This window comes from Bombus huntii, chromosome 12 (assembly GCF_024542735.1).
Source record: "Bombus huntii isolate Logan2020A chromosome 12, iyBomHunt1.1, whole genome shotgun sequence".
Lineage (NCBI taxonomy): Eukaryota > Metazoa > Arthropoda > Insecta > Hymenoptera > Apidae > Bombus > Bombus huntii.
In genome coordinates, this window is record NC_066249.1 from 2,126,007 (window position 1) to 2,143,310 (window position 17,304).

Consider the following 17,304-nt stretch of genomic DNA (forward strand, 5'->3'; position numbering starts at 1 on the left):
CTAAGTCAGACGACACGAAATCGTTTATTGTATCAAGTGAATCATAATCTTGCAACGAAATTGCATTCGTCATGACTGATGACTCACCCTTACGGGCCCTTACGAGGTCGAGGACCTGGACATTCCAACTGCACTCCTTTACTTTATTTATTTGGCTAGTTTCTTTCTTTCCTACTCCGATTGTAGTCCTTGTTCTATCATTTCTCATAACCATAAGAAACATAGATTTTGTTACGTCGGACGGCTTTCTATGGAGGGCGGCTAAGACCTTCCTAATCCACCAACCTTCGTTTATTCAATCAGAAGCAATGTATATTGCCCTCACTTCCTGACCAAAAATGTCATGAACAAATCCGATGGTCCCGTGCGCTAGACACACCCATCGCTAGCTTTCCTCCGACACAGCATCGTCACTCAACTTTACTTCTTCTACACCGCTGGAAAAGTCAACTATTTCTTCTACAGCGCTAGAAAAGTCAACAACTAAGTCCAAATCTAACGCCTAAGCACGAACACTCACTTCCTCTACTAAGTATCCTCTAGTGTCACGTTCACTAACACACGAAGTTCAATTATAAGAGCCTTGCTCTAGCGTGCATATCTATCTTACCTTCGAGCGACAAGTTGTCATCTAGGAATTATATCTACTCAACAGTGTAACTTAAACGTTGGAAATAAAACCTTATAATTCTATGAATCACAGCGTTATACTAACTCAATCACCCCTATTATCTTAACGGAAATCAGGGGATCGATCACCTCGTGGTGTCGATTGCTATAATCGTAACGGGAATTTACGACTCCCGTTGACGTCTCTCCTCGAGATTGCGTCTGCCCGCGATTGGTCGAAAATACAGATCTGATATAAAAATTATTCAACTTATCTACTTTATGACATGACATGAATTTGAGATAAAGTTTGCAGACACCTATGAAATATTGTAACAACAATATATGTGTTAACAAATATTTGTACAAAGAAACGTGATTAATCTGTAAGATGCTCGGCACACTATTAAGAGAGAACTATGAGTCTATGTCTGAAGAAATAAAAGTTTGTAAAAGGACGTAACACAGATAAACCTGCATCGTCACGAAAATTTCCTTTTGTGTCCGATTGTGTGCAATCTCCTTTCGCGTACAAATGAGCTAGAACGTATCAAGGAATTGGGTTCAAGAAATTGCCACTTTAATTTCATCGAGCTCTCATAACACTGTCACGTCAATGTTATGTCACGGAACGTGGCCGACGCTCGCCGTGGTCGTTTCGTCTTCGTTATACCAATAAAACGAGCCGGTCGCACTACGATGCTCTCAATAAAAATTAATGAATTCCAGAAAATTCCATCGCAAAACGTCAATGGACGTCTGTTGCTCCGCGTCTGCGGCGGTGACTTGGCGCGAACACGCTTTTTCCCGCCATCTTTTGCGGTTTTCCGCACGTGATTTTCTACTGGACCGCTCCTTTGTTTCGCCTGTGGTTTATGGCCATTTAATGACTTAGAACAAGAATCTACCTGTATCGTTCTTCACCTTCAAATCTCTCAAATAAAGTTAGACTTCGGAATCGTCCTTATTACATTATACGAAGGTACGAAAATTGTGAGAAATTTAAAAATACGATAATGCACGAAACAATGGAAAAACATAGAAAATATCCGAGGTACCATTTATAATATTTATATGTGGGTAGAAAATTCTTTACCTAAGTTTTATCTGCTTAATTTAAAAAATATGAATTTGCACAAATATCAACCTACAATACTAATTAGTATGCTGGTCGTGCAAAGAAAGGCGATTCGATTACACAGATTAGCTCGCGCGTACAGAACCGATCGTTGCATAAATCAAAGACGTATGGGCAGATATTCTTCTTAATTAATCGTGTATAACGATCGGCAAACGAGCTGCAGCGCAATTTATTTCGGTATGCCTGAGTGCAAAGTCTGTCTGGTCGTCGAATCAAGAAGGATGACGACTGAAATTCGACGAGATAAAGGTTCGATTTTAACGGAACAGGGAACAAGATCTACAAAATAGTTGTCAATAGCATTGTCATGGTCGATCTACTATTGTTCTCGAAGGAAAAAGAGAAATTACCGTAAGCCATGATAACTTCTTATTGTGGTAGGATTACGGCAAAGGCTATTTATTCAAATTACAAAAGACCATCCCATAAATTCTTCAGAACCGTCATAAATTTTCCAAACATGGTCAAACAGGCCACAAAGAGAATTCCGATTTTCTGCCAGAACATACCCAATTGTTCATTCGTCAAGAGAATTCCTAACCAGCCGTTTGGTTCATGAAACTCCTTTGCATTTTAATATTGTCGTGTAGACGGAAGCGATATTTTATTCAAATTCTTTGCAACTGTTACGTAATTGTCATTTTGCTTGTCCTTCGCGGCAATTAAATTGCTGTCGAGTTTTACCTTAAGAAACGTTTCTATCGTATAGAAACTTCAACAACTTCTTTCGACGATTCAAGGAACGCCTTGAATTCGATCGTTACGAAAATAATTTATGTTAATCGTGATCAACGTCGATTTGACTCGATCCCTCGGAAGTATCGTTGCAGGTATTACTTAATCATCGGCTCGTGCAAAGGCATCGAGCAGACGCGTTAAAAATGCTAATCGGTAGTCGCCATCTGCAACGCCGTTTCTTTTATTTTCATAATATATTTGGTGTTATCTCTGTTAGTGAACGTTTACTATTATCGGATGTTAAAATTGTTTCAAGAATAAAGTAATAATTGAGTAATTTATTTATAGAGTTTGGAAACACGGTAGATGGATCGTTGAAGCAACTCGACGAATTCGACGAAGAATTTCAAATGGCCGTTCGAATAATATTCGAATCCGTAGAATTTCGATCGATTGCTATGCTATCAGACTTAGCTTAATAACTTCGATACTTACGTAATCACCGAACCTTATCAGTAATTGCTAGAATTTTCAACCAAAACGCATTATGGTAATTATTATCTGAATCATTGCGTGTCAAAATTTCTCTTTATCTTCCCTCGCTCTTATCTATGTTACATCGCAAAGTACAGCGTTTCTCAATTAACGAAACAGCAACGAACAATGTCCTAAATACTAAAAATATTACTTAATGTAACGTGTTGCGTCAGATGATTCACTTTTTACTATCATTATCTCATATTATTAGAAATTCCCAAATAATGTCAGTTTTGTATTTTACCTGTGCAATGTTTTTAATCGAATCAATGCAACAAAATTTCAACGATTCCCTCTTCCATTGCACAATTCTACGATGACGTAAAGATGACGTACTTTTCGCTATTTTTTCGATGAATCGTCCGTTCAAGTCTACGATTATTGATATGATAACGATATATCTTCATGGATGTATAGAAGGTAGAGACAATGTTTGACCATGAGAAGGTAACAAGACATCCGTCATCATCGTGGCGACTTAAATTGCTAAAAAAAAATTTATACGGGCGTGCTGCCAATGTCAAAAGCGAGGTCGGCAGTCGATACGCCGTGCCGTAGCAGCTCTTTGTCAGCTTCGATCTAATTAATCCTCGTTAAGTCATCGTCAATTGTTTACGTAAATGAAGTATTCAACTGGCAGACGCAAACTTTTGCTCACGAATCGCACGCGTGTGTACCTTGTTTCAGCTGCGATTATTGCACATGCACGTTACGATCGTACAAAGGTATTAACACCTGTCTGCTTTATTGTCATTTGTTTGTAAGTATAATTTAGCCGAAGACAGACGTAACGCGATGCACGAGAATCGAAGTGAAAAGAACAGGTGACACGTAGGTGAAATCGAGGACGGTCTCACGAAAAGTTTCGTCTATGAGAACACGTGAATACACTTTGTTTTACGTTCAATACGAAGTTAAAAAATATTTGCACGCGTAAGTTAAATGAAATGCAAACAGAAACGCACGATGAACGAGCTAAAAGAATAATAAAATAGGAAGTCAGCAGGAGTTGAGGATAGAGTGGCGTGAAATGTTTCTGGCCAGACAAATTTCTCACTTTGTATTTCAAAACCGATATGCAGACTGCGCACCTTTGTGCAACTTCACCTTTTCGCGTACGTAATTAAGGAAATGAAACCTAAATAGGGACTCGCGTCACTGAAGCCGCAACAAAAAGTTGCATAGTTAGAGTTCTTTAAAATATCGTTTTCAGGATATGAAGCGAACGATCTACCTGGCTGGAAATTTTTGCACATCACTGGAGGTCCTTGAATTGATTCGAATATGAAAGGGAAACACAGTCACAGTCTAAATAAATGGAGGATAAATAGATCGAGATAAATAGCGAAGAAATCGACAAAGGTTAAAATAGGAAATGACAACGTGATTTACTTTCCGGAAGTGGAAGTTCAAGGCAGAGCGACTTACCTTGCTGCTGGCAAGGTGTACCCACTCCATTACGATATCTTTAATAATCTATTTGATTTCTCTAATGTACACGTAACAGGAACGAACGAGAAGCCTGGTATCCTAAAATGGCTTTATTAACTCTTAACTTTACACGTGTTTAATATGCAGTACTTGTCAGAGATATCTGTATACGCGTGTATCTGTGTGTCTGTGTCTGTATTATTCCACGCTTCTTTCGTTAGTCGTCGACCACACCACCCGATAGGATGATCGTTAACGAGATACGATGCCTTCTCGATCGTGCAGATCGAAGGAAGGACGATATTTCATTACCTGGCCCGATTCCTTCCATCCGGGGTTCCGTCGAGGCGCCATAGCGGACAAAAATAATTTGCGAATTCCCAGTCGACGAGTATTACTTTTATGTATATATCATTATGTGTACAAGACATTCCTCATACGCGACGTGATAATCGTTTCTCCTCCTTCGTCTCTCCCCTCGAAGCGGAACTATTTCGGTGGTCCGCGTCCTTCTGGACTCCACCGATTTCTACGATTTTTCCTTCGTATTTCTTCCCTAATTCTTTCGTCGTTTCATTCTTGTTTCCCTAGCTTTTCTTCTCTTCTATACAAAATACTTTCGAACCGCACACACACACACACTCTCTCTCTCTCTCTTCCTCTCTTCGTTTCGCAGGCCAAAAAAAAAAGAAAGTAAGCTCCGTCCAAAAGCTTGTTCTTAAACACGACGATCGGCTGTATGTTCGCCAATTCCGACCTCTTCTTTACAATTTTTCCACTTCTGACACCGTATCTTATAAATATCGTACACGTTTATTATACATAATCGTCGTTTCCGTCACAATAACACAATTGCAGCGCATGAGAGTTACGCGTATAGCGATGATATGATTAGAAGCATGATATGAGTTCTGCTCTTGTCTATCGCAGGTCACAGACCGGAGATTCGAAAGTAGTCTTTGAGTAGCGTGTACACATACTGCGATCGGTCACGCACGATCGATATGGCCCCATCCACGATCCGAGCTTCTTTTATTCTTATTATATATATATTTTTTTTCTCTCGTAAAAAAAGCTTTCTGTGTCTCTTTTCTTCTTTTTTTTATTTTTTTTTTTTTTTTTTTGTTTAAGGTAGCTCGAGCGTGGACGCGACGAGACGATTCGTGACGCATCAATTTCCTTGAACAGCGGATACGCTAAAACGTGATACAAAAATAGAAAATACTCCCGAGGTTTTCTAATTCGTGCGATTATCGCGACGAATCGTACATGTTGTTCGTTTCATTGGAACGCAATCGTTTTGCACTGTGGAATAGAATGATCTGCCTGATTTTTATTCTGCGATAAACAAGGCGCGGTGAAGAAGGATTGAAAAGAGATAGTCGCGTGTTAATATACTTAAATCTTCTACATTATAAAGACGTGAATTAATATATATTATATCGTAATTTAGCTTGCATACCAAACATCCGTTTTTTTTTTTTTTAATCATTCTACATACACAAATATCATCATTATCATCATCATCATTATTATCATCATCATCATTCACACTAAGTTTTAATAGGAGTGACCCCAAATTTGTAGATTCGTCAACTACCTGTTCCTGTTGCGAAGAAGTGGATGAACAGAGCCTCCAAATTCGAGGTACGCAAAAGATATCGCTTTTCTTTTTACTTTTGTTTTGTTATTTCTCTTCCTGTTTCCCCTTCCCTTGTCCTTCGTTCTTTTCTTTCGAATTTCTCGCATTATTTCCTTCCTCTTTGAAAAAATATCAGGAAACTATCGAGGTATTGAAGAAACGGCAGCGCGTACATACCCGTATCCCAAAAAAATTGTGGTTCATTCTCGTTCCTTTTTCCTTTTATTTATTCGTTCACGAAAATCAGTCGAAAATTTGTTTGCAACAGAGCAGCTGGTTAGATTGTACAAAATCATTCATATAAAAAACGTGTGCGCGCCCTGTTCATAGGGTGTACGGGTGTTTACGCACGTTTGTATATGTTAAAAAGTAGGTCTTATTACTTTATTCTCCTCTGTGTCCTTTTGTTCCTTCTTATTTTTAATTCCATTTTTTCTTCTCTGCTTTAAGTAGTTAGTACTTCTTTTTGGCTTGGTAACTATGTAAATTCTAAATTAAATTAAGCCATCGACGGGTTTAGAATCGTTAAAACTAGAGCTTCCTTTTTCTTTCAAACGATAAAAAAAAAAAAAAAAATAGAAACAAAAGACCTTAGATAATAGTCACAGAGCTGTTAAAAAAAAAGAACGAATTCTTTGTCTGATTGTGCGTGAAACGAATGGGAAGCTTCCTCCTGTACAGTGTAAAGAAAAAAAAGAAATAAAGAAATAAAAAGTGCAAGACAATGTAAACCCTAGACAGTAGGTCTTGGCAGTGTTCTTCGAACGACATCAATCTAACAATAAGTAATGCAGCAGACTGTCTATCGAACGACAAATAGGTAATATACATAGTTTTTATATATATATATATATTTATATATATTATCATTAGTTTTTTTTTCTTTTATTCTGCGTGGCCTACAGCGCCAATGGAAGCATTTTGCTGTCACTCTGCAATGGCATGTCGCGCAAACAGATACACACGGTTAAGTTATGTTCCATTTTTTTTCTTTAAAAAAATCCTCACTTCTCACTAAGTTAATCGTTTAAGTCTGGCATAACCGATCGTCGGATGGGTCAGTTCAATAAAATCGCAGAATATACAAAATCTTCTTCGTTCCTGTTTCGATATTCCTTCCTCTTGCAAAAACTTATGGACAGTATAAAAAAAGAGGCTTGAATAACTGGCGATAAAACTGTCTCGTCCGACGAAGAATTATCATGTATCTCTTTTTTCTCATCTGGCAGCGTTACGCGTTGTAGGTACGTTGTAAGATTCGTTAAGTCGATAGTCTTTGATACTTGGAGACCGTTTGCTTCTTTTTTTTTCATTTTTTAACAGTAAATTGCGTTAAGTCGTAGAACCATTTATAGTAAGTGTTTTCTTCGTTCACAGCAGGATACCCTTATTGCTTAAAAAATGGCACTGATATTACTGAAATATTTAACGAGTATCGTTGCTGCATATACAAACACCGACTCTCTTTGCTACCCCATATTATCGAGTAAAATACATCTCGCCCTAAACGACTGGCTGGTTCTACAAGATTCGTAAACCTAAAACCTAAAATATCCGCTTACCCGGTCGGAGTAGTAGAATCATTCTCCCTCTTTCTTTCTCTCTTTCTACAGTTGAATTCGTTACGAAAGGCAACGCGTGATTTGTAATCCCATACACTCCCTAGAAAAATGTATCCCGTGAAATTACAAGACGATCGATGACAAAAAGTGCATCTGTTTTGTTAAAAAATGAAAGTAAAAAGAGGAGAAGAAAAAGGAAAGAAACTCGAGGACGACTTTCCCATCCCTCGTTCCCTCGTCTTTCTCTTCCCTTAAATACGTTATATACCGCGGATAAATAGCGACGAATGAGTATACATGTACATAGATAATATTACAAAGTAAGTAAAAGTGGGCGTGACTTTTGGCGTGAGTTCTCCTGAACAGATCTTTCGTCTTCTCTCGTTTCGTGATACCGATATACATATACATATATATATTGTTCGAATGCCGGGACGAACGAAAGCTTTGTGTTTTCCTTTTTTTTTTCTTTTTTCGTTTTTTACTTAAGATTGCTGTATATGTTCAGATTACCGCAGTTGTCCATTTTACCGGCAAGCTGAGGTTTCTTCTGATAGTTGGTTTGGTTTTGCGCGTGTATTGGGGAGTCTCCGAGCATCGCTAACATATATTTGCGCGTGGGCGAGTGAACCGTATTTTGTTAGGGTGGTACGTAGGGGGGTGGTTTCCTGTACGTCGGGGTGGGTTTAGGGCGATTCTGACGATTGGTATCGCGGTTCGTTGCGAATGGTGGAGGTGGTTGGTACGGTTCCTCGGAATTCTCCTTCGGCAACATCGGCACGTCCGCGCCATCTTCAGCCTTTTGATATTCAGGAGGTGGTAGTGGTGGTTTTTCTTCCTTCAGAATGACGGGAGACTTGTTACCTGCAATAAACGGTGAAAAATATATAGCTTAGTTAACGCAAGAATAGTGGAAAATCTAGGTATTTAAATAAATGAAAAATTTATACCTGGATCTGGCTTTTCATCCAACTCGTCCTGGAAAATGACGGGTATACCCTTGCTACGGAAACTCTGTCTCTCGTCGTCCTGTTCGCTGACGCTCATCTTGCCACTACGCCTTCGTCTGTACAACACGCAGGCAATGATACCGGCTAGGATGAGCATTATAGCGATTATTATAGCCGGCAGGACGAACGTGATGAGATAATCATCGTGGAATGCCCCGACTGAGGTGGAATCGTCCACTGGTGGAACGTGACTGTCAGGCGAATGAACGTCTGTTAATTCGCCAAGGCAGATGCCCATGGGGACCACAGTGATTTGTTTCACAGGGAATTTCGGGCCCATAACGTCCAGAACCTCGTCCGTGACAGATCGACGATCGTTGTCACTCTTTACGAGTACTGAACGCAATCTACTGACTTCTTCGTGGGCACAATACGAGGTAGGCAAGGTTCTGTTGTGCCACGTGATTACCGTGCTACCATTCGATATACTATGTAAAGAGATCGCACTAGTATCTTTATCTTGATACAGATCACGGAGCTTTTCAATGAAATTACGCTTTTGAAGGGCAGAGTGTGCAAACGATTTGTACGGGATGTCCAAGGTCATGGAGAACTCCACCGTATGGTGCATGAAGGGTGCAGAATGAACAACAACCACTAGGCCGTCGGTGGCGCTTGCGCCTACAAGGAATTGACAAAAGTTTTATAAAAATATCCAATGTCTAAATCGTGGAAGTGGTCAATTTTGCTTACCTTCTTTGTCAGTAACTACTAATTGATATTCCTTTCGTCCAACGTCACTACGCATTGGGACTCCGTAAAATTCTTGATTCTTGCTGTCAAATTGTAGCCATTCCTGTGGGGGAATAGGCTTGCGTTCGATGGTCAGTAGAGACATTTGCATATTTCTTGCGGAACCATCTTCTGCATCGTAGAAGGTATCCTAGAATAATAATTTGTATTAGATTTATATTTAAATGAGACAGTGCGTTTCTTCTGTTATGACATAACATACCTCTGGTACTTTAAATACAAGCAACTGGCCAACAGTGGCATTAACAAGGTCCACCTGGTTCCTAGGTACCGGTGGGAAGTTTGATTTAGGCTCTTGCGTAGACACTTTTGGTACTTCTGGACGGGATATGTCCTCACACTGTCCAATACCCTGGTAGACCACTCGTTTGACTCTAATTTCAGGGAGGAGAACATCCCTCAATGAAGGACTGGGCTCGCCGTTTTTATCAATCAGGACCTAAATCACAGATATTTAATAACAGTCTTTTTAATACGCATCTGAAAAAATAACGAGACATTAAAACCATAATTACATGCATAAGATCGTCGATATATTCTTTAGGGCACTCGCTGCTTCTAGGTAAACTATCATTGGTCCAAGTGAAAATTGCTTGGTCGCGATCGATATCAACAGCTCTAACGGTGATATGCCTGGTATCGCTATCTCCATACAATTCGGCTATTCCTCGAATTACCTATAAACCGACAACAATTGAACGCACTAGTATAGGCTCTATTATAACAGATGAATACCTTTAGCTCCCAGTCAACGTCTGTAGGAAACTCAGTGCGCTTATCGATCCTTAAATAAATACTGAATTCATGGTTCACACTGCGACTGAGCTTGTGCTGCTGTACGTGAATGTCGAGTCGATCTGTCACATTTAATCCCTCGCTATCGCCAGCTACCAATTCGTAGGTCCAGGTAGAAATATCGTTCTCCAGTGGCCTGCGCGATAATGATTAATTAAAAAGTAAATTCTTTATATACAGGATATTTCACTGTTGAACATAGTTCACATATAATAAACCACTTTGTAATCGTTTCTTGACAACTAATGCTTACAATCCATAAACCTCCTGCGTCCTTTGATTGAATTGTAGCCAGTGGCTGGGTTTCAACGGTGCACCCTGCAGATACAAACTCAGCTTCAGGTTTCTGGTATCTCCGTCCTCCAGATCGCTGAACGTATTAGCAGGTATAACATAGCTCAATGGTTTTCCAGCCGTAACCGGTATCTTCTTCAGTCTCCTATCTTGTTTGGGCGGGAAGTTGCGAACTCCGTACAGTATGGTTTCCGTGGTAACCCTAGGTGGTTCCGTGGCAGCGCTGGTCGGTGCTGGAGTGGTAGTGGTCGTGGTAGTGGTTGTACTAGCAGTGGTTGGAGCCATGGTAGTAGTAGTGGTGGTAGTGGTGGTGGTTGTAGTTGTAGTGATCGGTGTGGTTCTCATCTGTGTCGTTGTTGTTGTGGGTGTTGTAGTGATATTTGTGACCAGTGCGGTGGTTGTGGTTGTGGTGGTGGTGTTTGCAGGTATTGGTAACAGAGTAATGGGCTGTTTCGTCGAAGACATTGACGATTGTTCCGTCGGCTAAAGGCAGAAAAAGGATGCTTTAATATTGGGGAACAAGCGGTCAAATCGTCGAATCTCGATGTATGAAGACATCGTGAATAATAAAAAAAGGGACAAATTAATTATGGTAATTAATGAATGCTGCGAGAAGATCGTGCGAATTATCTTTTCGACCACAATTTCGAGATGCAAATGCAAACAAGAAACCTTGGTTTTGGCCAGTTTCTCATGGACAATGCTCCCTTCCCGTGGAGTTAGCACGCTTGCTTTACTCGTATGAATTATTACTCGGCGCAGCTTACTCTAAAGTGACACGCCTGTGCACGACGCTGTATTAAATTACACTTCTAAGCTGCGCTTAACTTTCCCGCCAGCATCTATGCAGCTTTGTGACAAACGACAATGAGCGAAGGATATCCACGCTACGATCCTCGTCGCGCATCGTTTATAAGGCAGAAGATGGCTTTAGGTGGGCTATGTGATACACAACGACCTATCGTTTGGCATACTAAAGCGACAGACTAACGTGAACGGACTCTACGCGTAGCATGAACTATCGTACAAACGAAAGCTTGAAGCATTGAAGCATTACCTCTTCCGTGGTAACATTAACGGTACCATTGGTGACGTCCGGTTCCGTCCTTTCGACAACAACGGTGGTAGGTGTGGTTCCCATTGTTGTGGTACTAGAATGAGGAACGATTACCGAAGGAGGGATGGTGGTGAGTTCTGGTATAGTGACAGATGACACGTTTAGAGATTCGGTCTCCGTGTATCTGGTGTTCTTCGTTGTCTCTTCGGTGCTCTCCGATTTCTCCGGTGTCTCGGTCGATGGGACAATGATGGTCGGCATGATGCTTGCTGTTGTTGTATCTGCTATTGTTGTACTCGTTGTTGTGCTAGTTGTTGTATTGGCCGTTGACGAGGGTGGTTGTTGGGTGGTTGTTGTTGTTGTCGAAGTAGTTGAAGTGGTCGTCGTGGTGGTGGTTGTTGGAGTTGTTGATGGTGGTGATGTAAGTTCAGTGGTTGTTGTCTGCGAAATCGTTAGTAGATGCGATGTACGGCACGAAAAACTTGGTTAGTTACATTACGAAGGGAGCGAAGAAGATGTATACAAAAAAAAAGGACTATAAAGAAAGAAAAAATAATATATATATGTGCTCTTCTCTTTCTCTCTCACACACACACACACTCAGGCTTTCGTATCCATTTCAACAGAATTACTTCGCATTACAGCGCTTCCTATACATCGATCGATACCGCCTAAACGGCATAGAAAATGGCATAAGTCGGCATTGAACACGCAGTACCCACAGCTAGACTAAAATATTTTAAGCGCAACGATTCCCTTAAGCGATTGGCGTGGCGAATGAAGGACAGAGACATAAGAATTTTTAACGAAAGCCAGTTATATAGCGATGTTCTTTTGCTATTTTCTTTTTTAACGTTTCTTCTAATTTAAGAGAAGAATCGGTGACAAATTTCAAATTTATCACACGATTCGATTGGCTTCAATCCGATACTTACGGTCGACGTGGTGTCCGTAGTGGTTCTATTCAATGCACTCTCCACTACATTTGGTTGATTCACGACTGGAATCTCCTCCTCATCGATATCCTCTTCGGTCTAAGACACGCATAAGTTCCGTTAATTTTCCATAAAACTAAAATATCTCTAATTATTCTCCGTCGTATGAATACAACTTACATTCCAATCGATAGGTTCTTCTCCATGGTGATGCCTGTGTGGATGTTCGGGCAGATTCGCTCTAGGTGAATTCGTGTCCGGCATGAAAGTTGGCGATACTTGCGAGTCATCGCCATCCTCACCGTCCTCGCCATCCTCACCGTCTTCGTCATCCTCGCTATCGTATTCGATGTCATAATCATCGTAACTTTCGTAGTCCGCGTTACCGTAATGCCCAGAACCGCTTTCCCTTCTGCTTCTCAACAACAAGCTCGACTCCGTCTTCACGCGCCATAGCAGGACCGGAAGTTGCATCACTTCCGCCAGGGTACCATCCTTCGCTTGTTCCCGCAGATGTTTCACCAAATCTGTCTGATGCCTCCATAAATGACCGTCGCAACCGACCTTTTAATAAAATTCGAACGTGGAATGTTAGCTTTGATCGTTGTCGATATCCTTTGCTATTCTTTCTTTAAAGAACTGTGAAGTGGTACAGCACAGAAAAAAAGAAATAATAGTCTTTGAATAAGATTCGAACGCGGACCGTTGCAAACTGACGAAAGTAAGAAGACTACGAGGGAAGTAAAAATTTCAATCAAAAGGTCTCACCTGCCACTGGACCGCCGTGAGGTGTTTCTCTTTCCGGTGTTTCACGTTTCCTGATCCGCTGAGGATCACGGTAGAATCATCGTTGAAACTTTCCTTGGCGTTTTGCGGATGCATCGAAAACGCGCTCTGAAATTCGAATCGAGGATGAACGAAACGTCACAAATGAATAAAAGAGGCGAATTTTTTTGCCGACAGTAGACAGCGCAAATAACGAGGGAGAGATGTCGGCGCATCCCGATTTCGATTACGTCGAGCACTCTAATCGCACGGAAAATAGATTTTTGTTCGTCGCGACCCGGCTAGGGCAAAAATTCCACGGGATGCAATTAAATCATCCTCAATGGCTGAAGATTGAATTCACGTAATCGATTTGATTATTCCGATGAAATGAATTTCTCCGACGATGCAATTTCCCGTGATTTAAGCGGCGCGACTCGTTTCGAGATCTCTTGCGACGTTTCCGAAATATTTCCACTTCGATATGCAGAAAGCTATGATTCTATAAATATAGTTAATCGCGATTATTCGATTTCTTCGATTGGTAGGGTTAAACGACGAAAGTGTACACAGTCGAGTGGATCGTATTATGTACAGAGAAAAATACAGTGGAAAAATACAGTATACAATTTTATGCATGGTGGTTGGTAACTGGTGGTACAAGCGGAAAGGGGGTGATTCTACGCGAAAAAAGAAGTCGAAAATATAGAATAAAAATTTTTCGCTTGAGGCTTTGTTTTCGAGAAAATCGACTTTGAATTTTCGCTCGGTACGCGTGCGATACGTTTTAACGGATCTCACTGTAGATCGTTGTCTCGATGGAAAAATTAAAAAAAAGTTTTTATTCTGTATTTTCGACTTCTTTTTTCGCGTAGAATCACCCCCTTTTCGCTTGTACCACCAGTTACCAACCACCCTGTATAAATATTAGGTCACCCCATAAGTTCGTGCCGTTTTTCGAGCGGTTACATGTTATTTTTTTTAAACACCTATGAATCGTTGTCTTAGGTATTTTCAGAACATTTGACATCTCTCGAACTGTCAAACTTCGTGATTTTTCAACAAGATTCCGAATTTTATCTTCGTCTGTCCGAGGAGGACGTCCGGAGCGTTCCTCGTCTTCTAAACAGAAATTTCCAGCTCTAAAACGTTGGAACCACTTCCTACAGGTGCGAGATGAAAGCGCATTTTCTCCGTAAACAGCACATATGTTTTTCGTGGCAATTGTTACAGAACTTCCTTTCCGAAATTCATATAACACGAGATGTCGAAAATGGATACGCATTTCACTCATGATTTTTTACTGTTAGAAGTCACTGTGTTCGCTATATTACGATCTTATACCCACGAAAATCTGCTCTAGCCTGTTCTCGATCAGCTAAGCTCAAGTGCATTGGTCCTTTATCGCCGTATGTTTATAAATCGACACATGAAGTGTATACACAAAAGTCGGCACGAACTTATGGGATGATCTAATATTATGATACTTGTTACGATAACAAGATTCATCCAGAAAATGGGAACAACCGCGGAGATTGTAAAATGTACGAAAAAACTAAATACGATCTAATCTCTAGCGCGTGGACTATCGCACACTCTGCCGCTCTACCTGTTTTTGCCTCGTGGAAAATACTATCTCCGTTCTTCATATTGCACCTAACTGCAGTTTCTCAGCGCGCAGTCATAAAAGCTGCAAATCTCATTCGTTCAAGCGATACCAGGCAATGTAAAATACCGGAGAGAAAAATTGGACGTTGTTGTCTCCAACAGCAGTAAAAATATATTGTAGAGATAATAGCAGGACGGAAATGAGGAGGGAACAGTCTGACCCGCGTAGAAACATGCGCAACGAGCGCAGGTCTACGTATATAAAGAGTAACGTGTTTCTTTGTTTTTCGCGGTGATTAAATTAATTAAGAATTCCCGAGACGCGCGGTGAGAAAAAAATGGCGGCCTGCTCAAAGGCGTCCAATTTATGCTCGACGGAACCTCTTCGCCGAGGATGCTTTAAAACTTGAATATTTTCTGTATTATGTCGAGCTCGCGATGCATCTTCTATTTCACAACGTTGCACTGGCCGGTGTAACGTCATAAAGTTTCCCTTCTCATAAAGAAGCTTCTCCTGGCAAACTTTATCAAATATTCTTCGCCACGAGCGTTGCTTCGCGCATTAGGATAGCTCCGCGATTTCTCGTATTTGCTCGATTAAAACTTCTGCCTAATTCCGGTTTCTTAATGAATTAGAATCATCTATATGAATGTTAGAAAAAACCCCAATACCCTAGTCCAGACTCGCACTATAGTCGCCCTTAAGCAATAAAAATAAGAAATAGTCTTAATGTTCCGATCTGACTTTATGACGATGGGTTTGGGCTCGAAGTGACATAGCGGGTCACTAGACGCAGCCACGGTCACGGGAGGGACATGTACCTGACCGAGGTATGAAATGATTATATGGCTCTCCTTAAAAACAAAGAAGTGGGGACAGGAGTATATAAGGGCAGCTTCTTTTGGATTAAGGGAGTTAGTTTGTTAGTTAAGTTAGTTCTTCCTGTCGGTTCGCTCGAATTACTGAAAAGTGGTGCTCTTCGGCCTTTTTATCTCAACTTGTCTCGATCTTTGTAATCGTTCGAAACGTCAGCAGAGATGCACGCTCGACGAAACGCGTTGGAATTTCTAGAAATCTGGTCAGAAATTTTGGTTCGTCGGTCGCGTGGAAATCGAGTTTCAATCTTTCCTCGACCTTCTTCTTCTTCTCGACTAAAGCTACGAGGATTGTGCATATACGCGTAACGCTATCGTACCACGTGCAGTCCCAGAAATCCTGCGAGGTTCTCGATGGTGTTGACTCGTGTAACCGGCGAGAGGTTGTCGAACCTGGCATCCAGCAGTATCGTCAACAGCGTCTGTTCCTCCCCTTCGTTGCAGTGTGTCTAAAATCAGAGAGACGTCCCATTTCAGTTGGCTGACTGGAGGCAGAAGCGAACGGTGTCAGTGTGCGAAATGCGAGGAATTAAGGCCGACCATCCAAACGATACTCAGCCGCGATGACGCACAATACGCAGGACTATCAATTGGCATCAATCAACAACGTCTACCAGACTAATTTCTCGGCGAGATTTAAACGTGGCGTACCGATGCAATCGCACGACGTGCGGCGATCTTTTGCTCCACCACTGCGCGCGAGTAGGACGAATTCCACCCTTCTATCCCGGGTTCTCTCGATTCAGAAAATTTGTCTAGAAGATCGGTTGGATTTTTCTTACCGTCTTGTAGGAGTTTTATTAGATTTCGCTATCTTCATCATGGGACGCGTTATATGGTAAAGCGAAATAAAATGGTCAAGGGTGAGGTATAATTGATAAGGGTTGATAATTCTTATCAAGTAGCAGAGAATTAATTTAGAGCAGAATGGATTGTGTTTGTGCGAGATAATGTAACGAATGGACTGCGGATTTTCACGCAAATTCGCGTTTTTACGAACACGATAAAAGGAGAGAGAGAGAGAGAGAGAGAGAATAGAAGCCAAGGTAGAGATTTGCGTGTTTCAACCGCTTAGTGTTATAAATAAAATATACAATATAATTTGCCGAGCACGTCGCACAAGGTTGCTGTTTCTCTGGTAAAAATCGAATAATTGGAAACGGCAGGCAAACGGTAGCAAATGGAATTTCCCGTTTGCAAGCGGCCAGGGTCGAGAGATCGCGCACGTACGCGTGCGTCGAGGGGTGAAATCCAGTTTACCCGATTAATTAATCGACGCTAAACGGTTCAAAAATGGCGATGTTTCCGTGGACGTGAGTGATCCAGGTAAGCGGCCACAGTCTCGTAGCGAAGGATAAACGTGATAATTTCGTCGAACGATTCAACGAGCACGGCATTGCGACCAATTAATTATCTAGATACCGAAAATCGGCTGGATCCGATTAAAACGATCGACGCGTCGCGCAAAAGTCAAACCCCGATATGCTTGTTGCTCGATCGGCCGACGAAACCGATTAACGCGCTAATTGATTTACCGCTTCATTAACAGCTTCGGCTGGACGCGCCGAGTTTAGCAACAAACGAGCGTGCTCTGGCCAACCTGAATGATCT

The 17,304-nt window shown here is 41.2% G+C and overlaps 1 protein-coding gene and 1 long non-coding RNA gene across 7 annotated transcripts in view; one reads left to right on the forward strand and one right to left on the reverse strand.

Annotated features, from left to right (window-relative positions):
* Positions 1-1,790: 1,790 nt before the first annotated feature.
* On the forward strand, positions 1,791-6,625 carry LOC126872116 (uncharacterized). The gene is made up of 2 exons (XR_007691852.1): positions 1,791-4,080; positions 4,179-6,625. It is a non-coding gene; the product is annotated as an uncharacterized LOC126872116 (long non-coding RNA).
* The window catches only part of LOC126872087 (dystroglycan 1-like), a 162,551-nt gene continuing 150,731 nt past the window's right edge, over positions 5,485-17,304 (reverse strand). For 5 of the 6 annotated variants that reach the window (XM_050631616.1, XM_050631619.1, XM_050631615.1 and 2 more), the window contains 12 exons: positions 16,014-16,142; positions 13,213-13,338; positions 12,625-13,008; positions 12,445-12,543; positions 11,510-11,950; positions 10,412-10,935; positions 10,099-10,294; positions 9,879-10,040; positions 9,566-9,802; positions 9,304-9,493; positions 8,551-9,231; positions 5,485-8,464 (listed from right to left, as the gene is read on the reverse strand). In XM_050631616.1, coding sequence (XP_050487573.1) covers positions 8,241-8,464; positions 8,551-9,231; positions 9,304-9,493; positions 9,566-9,802; positions 9,879-10,040; positions 10,099-10,294; positions 10,412-10,935; positions 11,510-11,950; positions 12,445-12,543; positions 12,625-13,008; positions 13,213-13,338; positions 16,014-16,142 — 3,393 coding nt within the window. In that variant the 3' untranslated portion in view covers positions 5,485-8,240. The remainder of the gene's footprint in view (positions 8,465-8,550; positions 9,232-9,303; positions 9,494-9,565; positions 9,803-9,878; positions 10,041-10,098; positions 10,295-10,411; positions 10,936-11,509; positions 11,951-12,444; positions 12,544-12,624; positions 13,009-13,212; positions 13,339-16,013; positions 16,143-17,304) is intronic. The other variant, XM_050631621.1, reaches the window with a different exon arrangement.